The sequence below is a fragment of the Oncorhynchus mykiss genome, chromosome 9 (assembly GCF_013265735.2).
Source record: "Oncorhynchus mykiss isolate Arlee chromosome 9, USDA_OmykA_1.1, whole genome shotgun sequence".
NCBI classification, from domain to species: domain Eukaryota; kingdom Metazoa; phylum Chordata; class Actinopteri; order Salmoniformes; family Salmonidae; genus Oncorhynchus; species Oncorhynchus mykiss.
This window is the reverse complement of record NC_048573.1, coordinates 62,170,737-62,187,093: the sequence shown is the minus strand read 5'-3', so window position 1 is coordinate 62,187,093 and position 16,357 is coordinate 62,170,737. Positions and strand designations below refer to the sequence as shown.

Below are 16,357 nucleotides of genomic sequence, written 5' to 3'. Positions count from 1 at the left end.
CAATATTAAGAAGAGACTTGCTTGGGCCAAGAAACACAAGCACTGGACATTAGACCGGTGGAGTCCAATCTGAGATTTTTGGTTCCAACCACCGACTTTGTGAGACGCAGAGTAAGTGAACGGATGACTTTGTGGCATCTTGGCATCTCCTCCGCATGTGTGGTTCCCACCGTGAAGCATGGAGATGGTGTGGAGTGCTTTAATGGTGACACGGTCAGTGATTTAGTTATTTAGAATTCAAGGCACACTTAACCAGCATGGCTACCACAGCATTCTGCAGCAATACACCATCCCATCTGTTTTGCACTTAGTGGGACTATAATTTGTTTTTCAACAGGACAATGACCCAAAACACACCTCCAGGCTGTGTAAGGGCTATTTGACCAAGGAGAGTGATGGAGTGCTGCATCAGATGACCTGGCCCCCACAATCACCTGACTTGAACCCAATTGAGATGGTTTGGGATGAGTTGGACCGTAGAGTGAAGGAAAAGCAGCCAACAAGTGCTCAGCATGTGAGAATTCCTTCAAGACTGTTGGAAAATTCCAGGTGAAGCTGGTTGAGTGTGCAAAGATGTCATCAAGGCAAAGGAAGAATATACAAACATTTTTTTGTACACTTTTTTGGTTACTACATGTGTTATTTCAGTTAAAAAAAAACCTCAAATGAGTAGGTGTCTCAACTTTTGACTAAAACAGTGCTTGTTTCCATTGTTCAATGGCAATTTGTAAAGAACCTTTGGCTCGATCAGGTCTGGTAAGGTATGTTTATCATTTTCAATCAACCATGTATATTGCAAGGGGAAACAAACCTCAATTACCGGACAGACAGACATCAGGTAGGTAATCTTTATTACAACAAAACCAAAAAGTGCAGACAAGTATAAGAGAATAGATTCAGCAGAGGCTATGTATTACTTCCATAGCCAAGGTAAACACTCTAAACACTTAACAAGTTTAGTTCAAGCACAGTCCAAATATAAATAATTCACTAAAGGTACAAAAAACTATTAAATGGTGTTTTGCTCAAAGATTTTTTCTCTCTAAATAAATCTATTCCTAACAATTTAGGTACATTCCATACGATCTTATTTTACTTGGTAAAAGTGCCCAAACTAATTGAATGTGACTGGAAACAAGTTTTGTTCACCGAAACATACTCCCATCAGAGATTTGCAGAACCCTATTGGGAAAACTTAAAATACAAGATGGTGCAACTGTTCTAATACTCACAGTAATATTACAAACACCCGTGTATCCAAACTATCAAGAATGTATTTAGTGTTGCAATACTGAAATGCTGTAAATCTCTCAAGGATTGTTAATCTAGACTAGATTGATCATGAGTTGCCTTCTCATTAATAAGGAAGGGACATTTCTCCAGTTTAGTTAGTATAGTACTTCTCATTTGCTCAACTTCAAATCACATTACCTTTCCACTCTTATGATTCTATAAAATAAGGGGTTTTAAGACAAATCAGCACAGCAAACTTCCCCCATTAGTGTTCTCCGTTTTAGTCAATATACTGAATAATGCTGCAAACAACCATATGGCCAATGCGTACACCTATGCATTCCTCTGAGGAGAGCACCTGATCAAGAGGGTAAAATATTAGTTTAGTGTAACCACTCGATAAAAAGTATAGCAAATGAAAACCAACTGTAATCCTAATAGTTTCAAATAGCAGAATCTATGCAATCTAAATGTTTTGCATATTATTTAGGCATGGCTAACATACTGTCATTTCATGTAAACATTCAAATAAATCCTTAAAGTGACTTAAGTCCAAAAGCATAAATGTGACTCATTTCAAGAAACTAGGCATCACATCACTTCACAGGAGAGCCATTTGAATGTAAACTATTGCTTTTGTTATTATTATCAAAATGCCTTCTGGAACATGTGAACTTTCATGTGCCTTGATAAAACTTGTATGCCATCTGCGTATACAAATAATATTGTTAAATTACGAGCCTAGTTGGTTTAGCCACAGAAAAAGACAGGAACCTTCCTGCTAGACATGATTGGCTGAGATAACGGATGGGCTGGACATGCAAAGAGATGAGTTCGTATTGGTCTGACAGCTTTTTTTGATAGCTATCTCATAGTAGAACTGCATTGAGTTGCTTTCCACTTTCTGGAGGGTCGAGTTTTGAAATCGGTAGAATTAGAGTATGATCGCTAAGGAGATGGAGAAAATTCTGGCGTATGATTGCAAATATGAAGATGGAGTATAAACGAGAATACACAGAAGGCTGTTGTGTAAAACACCTGTCTCCGGATTACATCTTAAAACTAAGGCAACCATGGCATCCGTGACAGAGAGGGGGAAGCGTCCATCCATGTATATGGGTAAGAGAGTCTAGCTAGTTATATTTTCAGATATAATTATTTCTAATTTTGTCAGAAAGTTGTTTTCATTTCAAGTTAAAGTTTACTGTTAGCTAGCTAACCTTAAGTGTATGATCTGTGTAGTAATATTATTAATGTGAGGCAACAGTCCCATCTGCATAAATATTAGATGCATTCAATTCTGATTTCTAAAAGGATAGCATCCTCTTCAGTTGCTGATTTTCTCGATTTCATCCAGATCGTCAGTGTCAAGTTTGTTTATCTTCTTATCTGTGGGGAAAAAACGAGACGAAAGGTTAGGTTACTAATGAGAACACTATTATATAGATCAATATGTACAATGTTGTAATTAATTGGTATAGAGACAAATGTACTGAAATGCTCCTCGATTTGGTTGAGAATGTTCATGCTGTGTTTGCTGTCAATCATATTGACGGCAAGCCCCCTCTTGCCGAAACGTCCTGTTCGGCCAATCCGGTGAAGGTATGTCTCGTTGTCAGCGTTTCCGTCTTTGTCTATGGGCAGGTCAAAGTTGATCACCACAGAAACTTGCTCAACATCAATGCCTATTGAAAAAGAAAAGCATGTTATAATCTAAAATGTTCAATGTCAAAGCGAAACAATCATCGTCCTACATAAATACAATTGGTTACATTTATCATGCTTTAATTTTCTTGATATTTACCTCTGGAGCATACGTTGGTGGTCACTAGGACTTTCTCTTTGCCCTCCCTGAAGCGTTCAATGATGGCCGCTCTCTGCTCAACAGTCATCTCCCCACTCAGCAGTGCCACCACATGGCCCTCTTTGGTCAGCTCAGCAGACAGCCAGCCAGCTGTCCTTCGGGTCTACAAAGGCAAAGACCATTGATTATTTCTGTTACTTTATGTACCATACAAACACTTTTATTTCTTTACTATATTAGGCTAGTTTATGTACCATATCAACCCAAATCCCCCAAAAATGTAATTCCTATGATACGTTGAGGAGGAGGACAGACTCACGTGACAGAAGATCATAGCCTGGGCAATGGTGATGGCTCCGTAGATATTACAGAGGGCTGTGAACTTCTCGTCCTTATCATTGCAGAGCACGTAATACTGCTTGATGGTGTCCAGAGTCTCCTCTTCACGTTTCAACTTGATGATGTTGGGGTCTGGCACAACCCTCTCTGCAAACTTCCAGACTGAGTCCTCAAACGTGGCCGAAAACAGCAGCATCTGACATTCATTTGGCAACATTCTGCGTGGGGTGGGGAAGGGAAAAGTCAAAGTTTCTCCAGGTGGATAATGAATAAATGCTTAGTGTTAGCCGTCATCATTTAGTTAGCTAAGAACACAGTTTATTAGCATCAGAAAAATACATCACAACAGGGAAAGTCCTCAAGATAACCAGCTGAAGAAGCTAAGGTAACTAATCACCATCAGTGGTCATTAATGAGATGCACCAGTACTTTTTTTTATACTTTGTTTTTATTGTAGGAACACAAAGTACAAATAAAGAACAAAAAAAGATCTGGCAGTTAGTGCACCTTCATCATATTAGTTACATTGACATACATTGACCTTTTTCAAGTACGAAACCCATTTTTCCCAGTATTCCTGACCTCTCTCCCCTTGTGTTCTTAAAGCAAAGGTCATACGGCTCCATATGGTGTATTTCTTTTACAATGTCTATCCATTGTGTCACTGTGGGAGGGTCTTTTTGTAGCCATTTCCTAGTGACAGCCTTTTTACTGGCTGCCAGTAGGACCTTCAAGAGGTACTTTTCTCTATTTAAGTTATCAGGTATTTCACCCAAGTACAAAGAAATTAATGTTTGTTCTATGTCAAATCCCATTATTTTTCCAATGTTAGATCCAGTAAGTTTCGATTGCGGGGCAAGTCCAAAAGACATGAGATTGATCCACCCTCAATAGACAGCATTCTCTCCAACAAGGATGTAGGGAGCCAGTCTGTTTTGATTTCAGTTTGGGTGTTATGAAGAAACGTATAACATTCTTCCAACAGAATTCTCTCCATGACCTTGAGTTTCTAATATGTTCAACCATGTTTCATCAGTTCAATGTTAAGTTCCTCCTCCTATTTCTTTTTAATATAGTTTGTAGAATGTTTCTTTGAGGATTGAATGCCCAAGTAGAGATTTGAAATAGTTATTTTGTTACCCCAAGTTGTATGCGTTAGTGAATACTTTGAGGTGCTCGAGGGTCAGTCACTTTTATCTTCCTTAAGAAATAGTGTTGAACTTGTAGGGATCTGTAAACATGTTTGTTTTTTGCTTGTTTATCCAAGCCATGTTTTTTACTTAGGTCCTGGAAGTTATCTAGGTCCCCATTCCTTATAATTGTACTGAATAATGTGATGCCTTTCTGCGTCCATTGTTTAAATCTGCTGTCCTGAGTTGCAGGGATGAAGCTGGGGTCGTATGCGGGCCAACTCAGCAGTTTGATCTCTCTGTCTAAATTATTTTGCTTAACTACCCTAAACCATGTCTTCAGAGAGAAATTAATCCACTGATTTTGTCTACTGTATATTTCTATTACCATGTCCTTATTTCCCAAAACTGACTGTATGGGTATCTCTGTCAAAGTAGTCTCAATGTCTTTCCATTTGGATTCGTATTCTGGATTGCACCAACACACCAGAGATCTCAATTGGGCTGACACATATTTTAAATATAAATATATATATAAATATATTTTAGGTTTGGTAAGGCCCCCACAGTTGTTTGATAATTGTAATGTTGTATATCTAATTGTTGGTCTCTTACTGTTCCAGATAAACCTTTTTTTATCTGTTTATTCCATCCACTAAACTGTTTAGGTGGGATTTCTATGATTAGGTGGGATTTCTATGATTGGAACAAATACAGTAACCTCGGCAGGATGTTCATTTTGATTGTTTCAATTCTACTACTAAGATCAAAGGGAAGTGAATTCCACCTGTCTAGGTCACCATTTATTTTCTTGTTGATGTGATTGTAATTCATGCAATAAAGTTTGAGTGTATCTTTTGGTACATATACTCCAAGATATTTAATGGATGAAGAGGTCCAGGTGTTATATCTCCTCTTCAGCTCTTCCTGTGGGGTATAATTATATACTAGGGCTTGGGTCTTGTGTACGTTAAGCACATACAAACATTTGGAACATATTCAGGGTAAAACATCCATCAATCTAGGTACACTTGAGCCTGGGTCTTTAAGGAATAACAGAACATCATCAGCATACATACATATCTTATGTTCACTGTCTCTTGTTATTCCCTCTAAAGTTGGGTCCTGTCTTATTGCCTGTGCTAATGGTTTGAGGTACAAGGAGAAGAGCGTGGGTGAAAGATTACAGCCTGGTCTTGCCCCTCGCTCTAATTTTATCGTTCGTGACAAATTTCCATTTATCTTTATTCTAGCGGTCGGACATGAATACAGTGTTTTGATGCACTGTATCACTTTGTTGAAACCAAATCTTTCCATAACTTGGAATAGATAATCCCATCCCACTGAATCAAGTGTTTTTTCTGCATTTAGACTGATTAATGTTGCACTTGTCTTATTCTGAGTAATGCGGTCCATGACATGTAGTGTTCTCCTTATATTGTCCTCGGTCTGCCTATTTTGTATGAAACCAGTTTGATCTCCATCAATCAATTCTGGGATTATGTTCTCCATTCTTTTGGCTATTATTGATGCATATAGTTTATAATCCGTGTTAAGAATTGCGATAGGTCTATATGAACTCCATTCCATCTCATCTTTATCCTCTTGGGATTACTGATATGATGGCCTCTCTCCATGACGGTGGGAGACCCCCCTCCCTCAGAGTCCAGTTAAAACAGGCCTTAAGTAGGTGTTAGTTGTTCTCTGAAGGTCTTGAAACATTCTGAAGGGAAGCCATCAGTGCCTGGACACTTGTTTACTTTTAGTTGAGATATTGCTTTATTAATTTCTTCTGTGGATATTTCTAAAGTTAGTCTATCATTTTGCTCTGTCCCAATTGAGGGGAGATCAAGTGAGTTCAAAAAGTACTCTATTGTCTGTGCATCTGCCTTCTCTGGTTGCTTGTACAGATGTGTAATATGATTCAAATGCATTCTGTATTCCATCTAATTTGCATGTGATCATCTTTGTTTTGGGGTCTTTTATTTTGAAAATGGTATTCTGTGCTTGTTTCCTGAGTCTCCAGGCTAGTAATTTGGTTGCCTTTGAGCCTGCTTCATAATATTGTTGTTTCAGGAACCTGAGCTTTTTCTTTACTTCTTCTCTATAAATCTGGTCAATTTCCTGTTTTACCTTTTGATTCTCTCGTAATATAAGAGGGTCTTGTATTGACTATGAGATCGTTCTAAGTTTCTTAGGGTTTCCTGTAATTTCAGCAGTTTCTGTGCTTTAATCTTTTTCTTGAGAGATGATCTTTCCTCTAATAACCGCCTTAGCTGCATCCCACAATGTAGCAGGAGATACTTCCCCGTTATCATTATTCTCCAGATAATGTTCAATTCTGTCTTTATTGATTCCTTGAATGCTGGATCATTCAGCATGCTTGTATTAAGTCTCCATATAGTATTTCTTGGTTTGCTATCAAGGTGTAGAGTTAGGTAAACTCCATTATGATCTGATAAGTCGCTCTGCCTGATCCAACAATCCTTAAGCCTGTGTCTATCTGCACTGTACATGAAAAAGTAGTCTAACCTGGAGTATTCAGTGTGGCAGGCTGAGTAAAAAGTATATTCCTTCTCGGTCTTGTGGGTGTCACGCCATACATCGAGCAGTCCTAGATCCAGCAATATCCTATTGATCTTTTTAGCAACTAGACTAATTTTCCTATTTTGATTTGTGCTGTCCAATTGAGTTTAAAATTGTGTTAAAATCCCCTCCACATATAAGAGTGCCAGAGGTTTCTGTGGCAATTAAATCAAACACCTTCCTGTAGAAGACCATGTCGCTCCCTGGGGGTGCGTATACATTATTTAATGTAACTTCCTTGTTATCCAGTTTACATTTAACAAGTATAAATCTACCCTCGTCTTTTATTTCTGACAAACTCAAAATTAACTGCATTTGGGATCAAGATTGCAACTCCCTTTCTACCCATTTTGTAAGAAGAAAAAAAAGTATTGCTATATCCCATTTTCTTGAGTTTCTCGTGTTCAGGTGTGGAATAGTCAGAATAATATGTCATTCTCCCCCATTTCATCTTTGCTATTACCTTACTTCTCTTGATGGCACTCCGTTTACATTGAGACTTATGACCTTAAATTCTCGATGATGCATCGATATAAATAAATAAACTGCACCATATCTGCCAGCTTATCATGAGCCTAACAATGAACGAAAAATCAACAATAATAATAGAGTAAACCAAAGTGGGAAAATAATTTGGTTTTGGACTCCCATGTCAGAGGACTGTCTCTTGCCTCTGGGGTTTGAGGGGATGAGCCTGTCCGCAGGAGGGACCCCTCGCTCAGATTTGAAAATGCGTGACGTAGTCACAATCGAGACCTGTTGGAACCGAAAATAATAAGGGCGCCTATTTCGTCGCTTATACACATGGGTTAATTACAAGTGAAAACTACATCGGTCATGTGTGCATGTCATGAATCCTCCCCATGATATGCCCTTCTGTCGCCCCGTTGTCAATGTCATTAATCCTTAGCTAATATATATGTTATTAACGTGACACTACTTAGTGTGTTCATAAAGAACACATACTTTTGGCTACTCACCCTTGTTCAGCATTGGGGGAAAATAGGGGAGATATTTTACCTATTGCAATGTCAACAGTAACAACCCAACGTCTTAAAAGCTCACGGTAACTATTAATTCCGTTAAATCTGATTCAGTGTCTTCCATCTTCCCGTTGGAAGTGCCCGAGTCTCTCTCGGATGTGAACGTCCTCTCACCGAGGTGGTTTCCCTCTTTGTCCATGACTCTGCTTGTCGACAACGATCCATGGGAGAGCATGCTTGAGTCTTTCCGCCGGTGATGTTGCCTTTCTCCTGGCGGTATACTCCACTGGAATGCCCCTCGACTTCAGGTCCTCAGCCGCATGCTCGTATGTAACCAGGCCTTTTTCCAGAAATACCCACATTTTTGCCGGGAATGGTGTTTGGAAGCGAATACCCTTCTCTTTAAGTGCTTTCTTAATGGGGGTGTATTCTTTCCTTTTCAGTATCTCTCCCGCATAGTCATGATCAAAGAACACTCGTTGGCCTTGGAAGTTAACAGGCTTTTTTAAGGTTGCGTGTAAGACTTTCTATTTGACTGAGAATTTTAGGAACCATACTACTATGGATGTTGGTGGGGCACCACTGTTGTGTTTTGGGGCCAGAGCTCGGTGTGCTCTCTCAATTCCCAGGTCAGTGTCATCTTCAAGTATGTCTTTGAATAGACCCTCAACGAATTTCGGCATAGAGTATTTTTCTGCGCCCTCTACTACGTTATAAAGTCTAATGTTGTTTCAACGCGAGAAACCTTTGAGTTCTGTCACTTTTACCTGTAGTGCGTGTTGGCTTTTCAGTGACTTCAAGTATTTCCTTGACTGTGGAGTTCCATGTGTCCATTTCCCCAATGTGCTGTTCTCCATCCCCCATTCTTGTAGATATGCTGTGAAGTTATTCTTTTTTGTCTTCAAGTTTCTGGTTAATGTCCTTCTTGAACTCATTTAGTTATTTTCTTACATCTTCTCGAAGTTCCTTTCGTAAGCCTGTGAGCGCCTCGCGCAATTCCTCCTTTATCACCTCACGAAATGAGGGTTCCTTTGCTGCTGCTATCTTATTTGCGCTAGCATTAGCCATCTCGGGTTCATCGACGATTATATCTTCTGCTGTCTTGTTACGGGCTGTTGTTGTAGCTCCACAACCTTTTCCTATTTTCCCCCTTTCCATTTTGTTTAAGTTATTACAATGCTCAGAATAAATACTTGAATTTAGGGGGGGAAATACCCAACTGATATGCAGTACGAAAAACTAGGCAACCATTTCCTAAGTTGCGTCACCGGAAGCCGATGCTCCAGTACTTTTGTATACTTTTCAGATCGTAGTTCTGAAAGTAGTGCTCACAAGATAAAAGGCCCCCGAAAATTGCTTACTAGGTCACACATGTGCAGATACAGTATGTTCACCATGTCATTGCTCTCCTTCTCGTTCTACTGTGGATGCATTTTCCTAGCTGTCACTCAAATGGCGAGGGGCTGAAGCTCTTTGGTTGAACTTTAATTGCTAGGGGGCTGGCCGACGTGGGGCAAAATGTTGGAAAAATATGCAGTACAGCTTCCAGAAAAACAGTCGCTTTCAAACTAGGGATTTTGCAGCTAATTGAGTAAGACAGTATTTCTGCTTATAGATTAAGTATGTATGAACTACACATTGACACATCCAGCCAAAGCAGGACATTTAAAAAATAAGTGATCTGGAACTTTGGTGACTACTATGTCTTTAAGAGCCCTTTTACAGGTGTTTGTAAACAAAGATGTTAAGTCCCCTATATGGCGGACTTTGAGTGGTTCTGAACCGGTTCCGACTGGTCTGCTCTCTGCTACCACACTCATACAGATGACTTGAAGACTCAGGTTTCAGACCCTACATTTATAGGGAGTGACATGTCACATTTTCTGGCCTATCCAGGCAAAGGAACAATTTCCTGTGCCTGTGAAACTCACAGCTATGCTTGCAATAGCACATATGAAGTGGGAGACTAGCGGATACAATAGAACTTCTATCTCGCTGTGATATTCTCAGACGGATTGAGCTCTCAACATGAAAAAAAATACCAAATCATGTCATAGAATTTAAACAAGACCACTTTCTATAGGTCACAGACAAGCTGAAGTTGTAACGAGTCTGCACAAATTTGGGCCAATTGTGCGCCGCCCTTTGGGACTCCCAATCACGGCCAGTTGTGATACAGCCTAGAATTAAACCAGGGTCTGTAGCAATGCCTCTAGCACTGAGATGCAGTGGCTTAGACCACTGCGCCACTCGGGAGCAATACTTAATAGCAACACTCATGTAATTACTGGCCTGCAAGACGAGCTTGTCTTGTAGGACTTAGGTTATGCTAGATGAGAGTACTGTACATTTACAACTTATGAGAAAACTCACCTTTGGATCCGGATGCTCTGGTCCTGGTGACCTTGTGTGGCAATCATGACGTCAGCCTCGTCCAGGACGAAGACGCTGATCTTCTTGGGGTCGATGATCTTCAGTTTGGAGCACCAGTCTAGGACCGTGCCAGGTGTCCCGATGACAATTTGCTCCTGAAGCTTCGTCCCTCTGTCCACTGCTCAGCAACCAGAGACATATAGGACAGTTATGATTCTCATTAGCATATTTTACAGAACATCCACTTTATAATACAACTTATTGAAAGTTATGCTTCCGCCATGACATTTGTGTGAGAGCACCGGCATTGATTACAATTTCCCCAGTGAAATTATGCACCATAACATTACAGATTGTATTCAGAATAAAAAAGCATGAGTGTTTTGACACTTACATTTATTGCCACGAATGGCATATGCCAATTTGACCTCAGGATAGAATTTCCCCATCTGTTCAATGACTTTACCAGTCTGCAAAGCTAGCTCGTACGTTGGGGCAATGCAAAGACACTGAGGGGGCAAAATAAGGAGTTTCAGTAATATGAGGCTTTTATCTATAAAATCAACCAACTAAAAAAGCAACACACTGTGATGGAAGTATTCTATACCAAGGCACTTTCATTTTACCTGCTACCCTGATCTGCAGTCGCTCTTAATAAAACAAACAAACCCATAAAAACTATTTCTGAACTTGCTGATTACCTGACCTCTGAGTACCTGTATCAGAGGTCTAGCTTAAAGCTAAGTTCAAGACCATAGCCTGAGTAATGCTAATGGCTCCAGTATATATCGGTGCTGGAGATGTCAACTCACCTGAGTCCATTTGTTAGCTGGGTCAACATGGCTGAGCATGGCCAGCGCAAAGGCAGCTGTTTTACCTGTGCCGGACTGTGATTGGGCAATCAGGTTCTGAGGTCTGGAACCAGAGGGATAATACACGCTGAAGAGAGAACAATGGGGGACTAAAAGGTAGATCATGTAGATTCCATTAATTTCACATCAAAATCCAATCAAACAACTATATTACTGTATACATAAACGTGATAATGGTTAATAACTAGTTTGACTACATCTGACTGAAGGTTAAAATGAAATGTTCAATATCAGAACACACAACCCATTCAAATATGCAAAATATCTAGGCTATTTCCTCCATTATTGAGCTTAATCACAAGGAGCATTGAGCTAAATGAAATGGGTACTCACGGCTCTGCCAGCATCATGGGCAGGGCATTCTCCTGGATCTTAGAGGGTCTGTTGAAACCCATGTCATACACTCCTCTTAGCAGCTCATCTTTCCTGAGATGGAAGAATATTTAAAAGACCACATTTATTTATTTTTATTTCACCTTTATTTAAATTTAACGAGGTAGGCAAGTTGAGAACAAGTTCTCATTTACAATTGCGACCTGACCAAGATAAAGCAAAGCAGTTTGACACATACAACGACAGAGTTACACATGGAGTAAAACAAACATACAGTCAATAATACAGTAGAAACAAGTCTATATACACGATGTGAGCAAATGAGGTGAGATAAGGGAGGTAAAGGCAAAAAAAGGCCATGGTGGCAAAGTAAATACAATATAGCAAGTAAAACACTGGAATGGTAGATTTGCAGTGGAAGAAATGTGCAAAGTAGAAATAAAAAAAATGGGGTGCAAAGGAACAAAATAAATAAATAAATACAGTAGGGGAAGAGGTAGTTGTTTGGGCTAAATTATAGGTGAGCTATGTACAGGTGCAGTAATCTGTGAGCTGCTCTGACAGCTGGTGCTTAAAACTAGTGAGGGAGATGTGTTTCCACATATAAAAAAGGCCAACCAAACATGTTGAACACCACACACGATACTGCAAAAAAGTGATGTTGTAGATCCTAACTCAGGTTAAAATACACTTTATAGTGTAGGTTTTATGTGAGGTAGGCCTATACACATTTGTAAATTAGTAAGCAATGGTGAATTTGAACACTGAGATGACGTACAGTCTCAGCTCTTCAAATGTCTTGACCGAGTAAAGAGGAGATTTTGGATCCCTCTGAAGAACCTCTACTTGATTGGTAGTGTTCACAAGGCTGGTGTGGATCATCTTATTCAACAACGACTGGGCCGCTTTGTCCTCTACAAGGCAAGAGTGACAGGTGAATGGCCTGTTGTAGTAACTGAATGGAGACATGATGATGGGGAGATTAAAATAAACCCTGGGAAATCACACACCTTTTTCTTCCACTTTGGTGCCATTCTCCACTTGTTTTGTGGTACCTGAAGGAACAACAAAAACTCATCACCCCATTTTATCACAAAGGTCATAAACAATAATACATGGATATCACGGGCAAAGTTTTATTATTGACACCAGTGATTTTACCTTTTGCCTTTCTAGGTGCAGCATCACCTCCACCTCGAGGTGGGGATCTTATCACCAAGGAGCCGAACTTGTAAGAGAAATAAACATGTTGTTAGTACGCAAATATCTAAGTTTCCCCTCATCAAATATTGGCAAGCACGAATCTGCAATGAAGCTCAAATTATGCCAACAACTTCAAAGGCATAACAAACACCGCTACAGTCATTCAGAAGGTGTGTCAGTTAAGTGGCACACCATCAGCACATGGTTAGCTAGCTAACCTCTGAAAAGTTCAGCCACAAATTGCCTCAGCTACAGTTGGCTGCGCTAGCAAGCTTGCTAGGTAGCAGCATAAAGTCTGATGCTTTTCGTCATGCATGGTTGGGAATTCAGCTAGCTAATGAGCTAGCGAAATATTTAAACTTACAGAGTCAGTCGTAGATTCCTGTTTATCGACAGCCAGAGCCCAGGAGTTAGTAGCCATTGTTCACGTTTAATGTATATTATTTTACACAAATTTTCAGCTACACAACAAACTATGAAATTAAGCTGTGCGTCGAAAGGGATGCAGCTGCCTGCTAAGCAAAAGAAGCTGCCGCTGTTGCGCACCTAGCTGCACTCTTTCTGATGGGAACTCGGAAGTGGTATTCTGAGTTCCCATCAACTTTGTTTACCCCATTAGTTTGTGTATGCCTTCGTTGAAAATGTGCAATACTACAGGCTCTATTAGAATAATTACAATCTGTTATCAGATACAGGTCTGGCTATTGTTTTGTTTATTAAACATCTGGTCCCAGAAAATCTGAGTAGGAGAATTGATGGCAGTCCGGATGAGTGACCCAGCCAGGTAGAGAGAGAGAGACCTGTCAGTCCACATAAAGAGAGAGGGGGAGATGAGGCTGGGGGGAGGGGATTGTTTAATTGTGGAGCGGATGCAGCTTCAGCCAATAACCCCCACCCACATCACCCCTTCCTCACAAATATATTTTAAGATGCCATTAGAGGTCTACATCGATTGTCATGGTTACGTCCTCAGTAAAAACAAAAAAAACAGGTGGATCAGATTAACAGTGGTCACAACGCAGACAGCCAAAATCATATCACCCACATTATAATCTAAACATTATAGGCTTTGCAATAAAGCAGAGACAGAGCACTGGACTGGATGGAGGCGAGACGAGCTTTATGTTCCCCCTCCCACTATTTCTTGTTCTCCACGCCTGGCGTTGCATTTCATTTAGTCTGATCCTCCAGCTATCAAAAACGATGCATGAATGGGGTCTCGTCATCGATCGCAGGGAAGAAGGAGAGTGGGTGGTGCTGATGCTATGAATGCAGAGGGGAGGGGTAGTAGGGGAAGGGGAGGGCGGAATGCTAATCTGTTGCACAGGTTTCTCGCTCTGTGGCTGGGCTGTTATCTCTGTCTGTCTCTCTCTCTCTTTCTCTCCCTGTCAGTGAAAACCTAACTCCAGCCACAGGGAGGGGGGAGAGATTTAGCTGATATACTTTGTATAACCACATGTTGCTGTGCTGACTATATTGCTGACAAGGTTGCTGCCTAGTGTCCACTGTCCTTCTCTGTTTTTGTTTAGTTCCTCTGTGAAAAGCCAGAGACAATTAATGAATAGTTTCTCTACCCACCTCTGGTAGCTGGCATTTGCCACATACTCCAGAGGAAAGAAAAAAGGGATGAAAAATAAATAGTGGCGAAAAGGACATATTTCATGAAAAGTGGGTATCCAAAAGACAGAAATCATCATCTCACCCCCAGTTTACACAAATGAAAAGGTAAGACTTCATTATTTCAGTAGTTGTTGCTGAATATTGTGCATGTATATTGTATATTGGCATTGATATGTTTGCAATTATATCAGCCAGCAATGAAATCCAGCAATACAAACCATTCTGTATTATCAACAGATGGTTATTTCTGACCTGTTTCCTTGGAAAGCTGCTGTTAGTGTGGTGTTATCATGACTGTACTGTATGGATGGTGACTATGTGGATGATATTAGGCTATGTTTGGATGAGCCTTTCTGAAGAGCTCAAGACAATTCATACGACAAGGAGAGGGTCTCATGGGGTCTGTCACTTGGACACACTCATTATCACAGCCTGTCAGACTGAAAAAAGAAACTCCCATTAAGAGAGAAACACTAATGGATTACCTTTAGGATTTTGCGATTATTGAAATGGGCATAATATTAATCAACTTAATTGTGAACATTTTATGATTTTGCCCCAACATTTTTGTTCCTCTTCTAATTTTTTGATATATTATATTATTTTTTTAAAAGTGGATTTAGGTTATTAATCACAGTTATTAATTATAGGTTATTAATCAATATGAGGTTGAATAATCTGATTGCATAATGCATTTCTGTATTGTCACAGCTAAAACAGTTTACAGTCCAGTTATGCTGTTCAATGTTTTTAGAATAAGGGAAGAATAATGGCATTGGGATGTGAGAGATGTTGTGTTTTAGAGGAATAAGACACTGCATCTCTGCTTGTACCCATCTTGTGTCCCTTAGGACACGTGGTGGCACTGTTGACACTGATTGCAGAGCAGGTGTGCGCAGTGAGCACTGTGGGTGCATCTGTCTGGCCTATTCCTTTTCACTAAATGACAACCCTGTGCCGGGCCAGCCAAAACCTCCTTTTGATTAATTAGTATGAGGAGGCGGCACACTTAAAATATATTTTTTTTATTAATTATGGATCCTGTAAATTGTGGATGCATTATGACAGCAGACAGTAATCTTGTCCAGGCAGGGAGTCAGGAAGACCAAATGATCTTGAGATCCATCATGTAGATAATTCACAAAAATACTATTTGGCTGAAGGAGCAGTTTGGAGTTTTTCACTCTAAGTATTGTACTGTATGTACTCTTACAGCCACTAACATTGGCATATTAGTTTGGAGAGACACTGGACAGTATCATCAGCAGGCAGGCAACGGCTCAGTCTCTATGGAAATTTGCTGTCGTCATAACACCACGCATAAAGGCTGTGTTAGAGGCTCAGGCTATGGCTCTCTAAACACAACAGAAACCCAGGACACCACAACTGTAACGGTTTTCTTGATGAGAAGGAGAGTCGGACCAAAATGCAGCGTGTAGATTGCGATCCATGTTTTAATGAACAAACATAAAACACGAATCAATACAAACACTACAAAATAAAGAACGTGATGAACGTAACAAAAACCTAAACAGCCCTATCTGGTGAAAACACAGACAGGAACAATCACCCACAAACACACAGTGAAACCCAGGCTACCTAAATATGGTTCCCAATCAGAGACAATGACTAACACCTGCCTCTGATTGAGAACCATATCAGGCCAGACATAGAAATAGACAAACAAGACATCCAACATAGAATGCCCACCCAGTTCACGTCCTGACCAACACTAAAACAAGGAAAACACACAAACGATGGTCAGAACGTGACAGTACCCCCCCTCCAAGGTGCGGACTCCGGACGCACAACTTAAACCTATGAGGGAGGGTGTGGGTGGGCATCTGTCCGCGGTGGCGGCTCTGGCGCTGGACGTGGACC

At 40.3% G+C, this 16,357-nt stretch overlaps 1 protein-coding gene and 1 long non-coding RNA gene across 7 annotated transcripts; one reads left to right on the top strand and one right to left on the bottom strand.

Annotated features, from left to right (window-relative positions):
* LOC118966086 lies at window positions 1-1,080 on the top strand. The gene is made up of 2 exons (XR_005053313.1): window positions 1-213; window positions 338-1,080. It is a non-coding gene; the product is annotated as an uncharacterized LOC118966086 (long non-coding RNA).
* LOC110532588 (ATP-dependent RNA helicase DDX19A) lies at window positions 835-13,642 on the bottom strand. 6 transcript variants are annotated; one of them, XM_021616607.2, is made up of 12 exons: window positions 13,221-13,641; window positions 12,815-12,881; window positions 12,664-12,708; window positions 12,432-12,567; window positions 11,654-11,746; window positions 11,261-11,387; window positions 10,843-10,957; window positions 10,449-10,626; window positions 3,357-3,594; window positions 3,038-3,200; window positions 2,727-2,918; window positions 835-2,622 (listed from the first exon to the last, which is right to left on the bottom strand). In XM_021616607.2, exons 1-12 carry the CDS (start codon window positions 13,275-13,277, stop codon window positions 2,561-2,563), a joined length of 1,473 nt encoding a protein of 490 aa, XP_021472282.1. In that variant the 5' UTR covers window positions 13,278-13,641; the 3' UTR covers window positions 835-2,560. The 6 variants fall into 6 exon arrangements, with proteins under 6 accessions (XP_021472282.1, XP_021472283.1, XP_021472280.1 ...); XM_021616608.2 differs by having other exon boundaries at window positions 11,261-11,363; window positions 13,221-13,640; XM_021616605.2 differs by having other exon boundaries at window positions 835-2,918; window positions 13,221-13,642.
* Window positions 13,643-16,357: the final 2,715 nt, after the last annotated feature.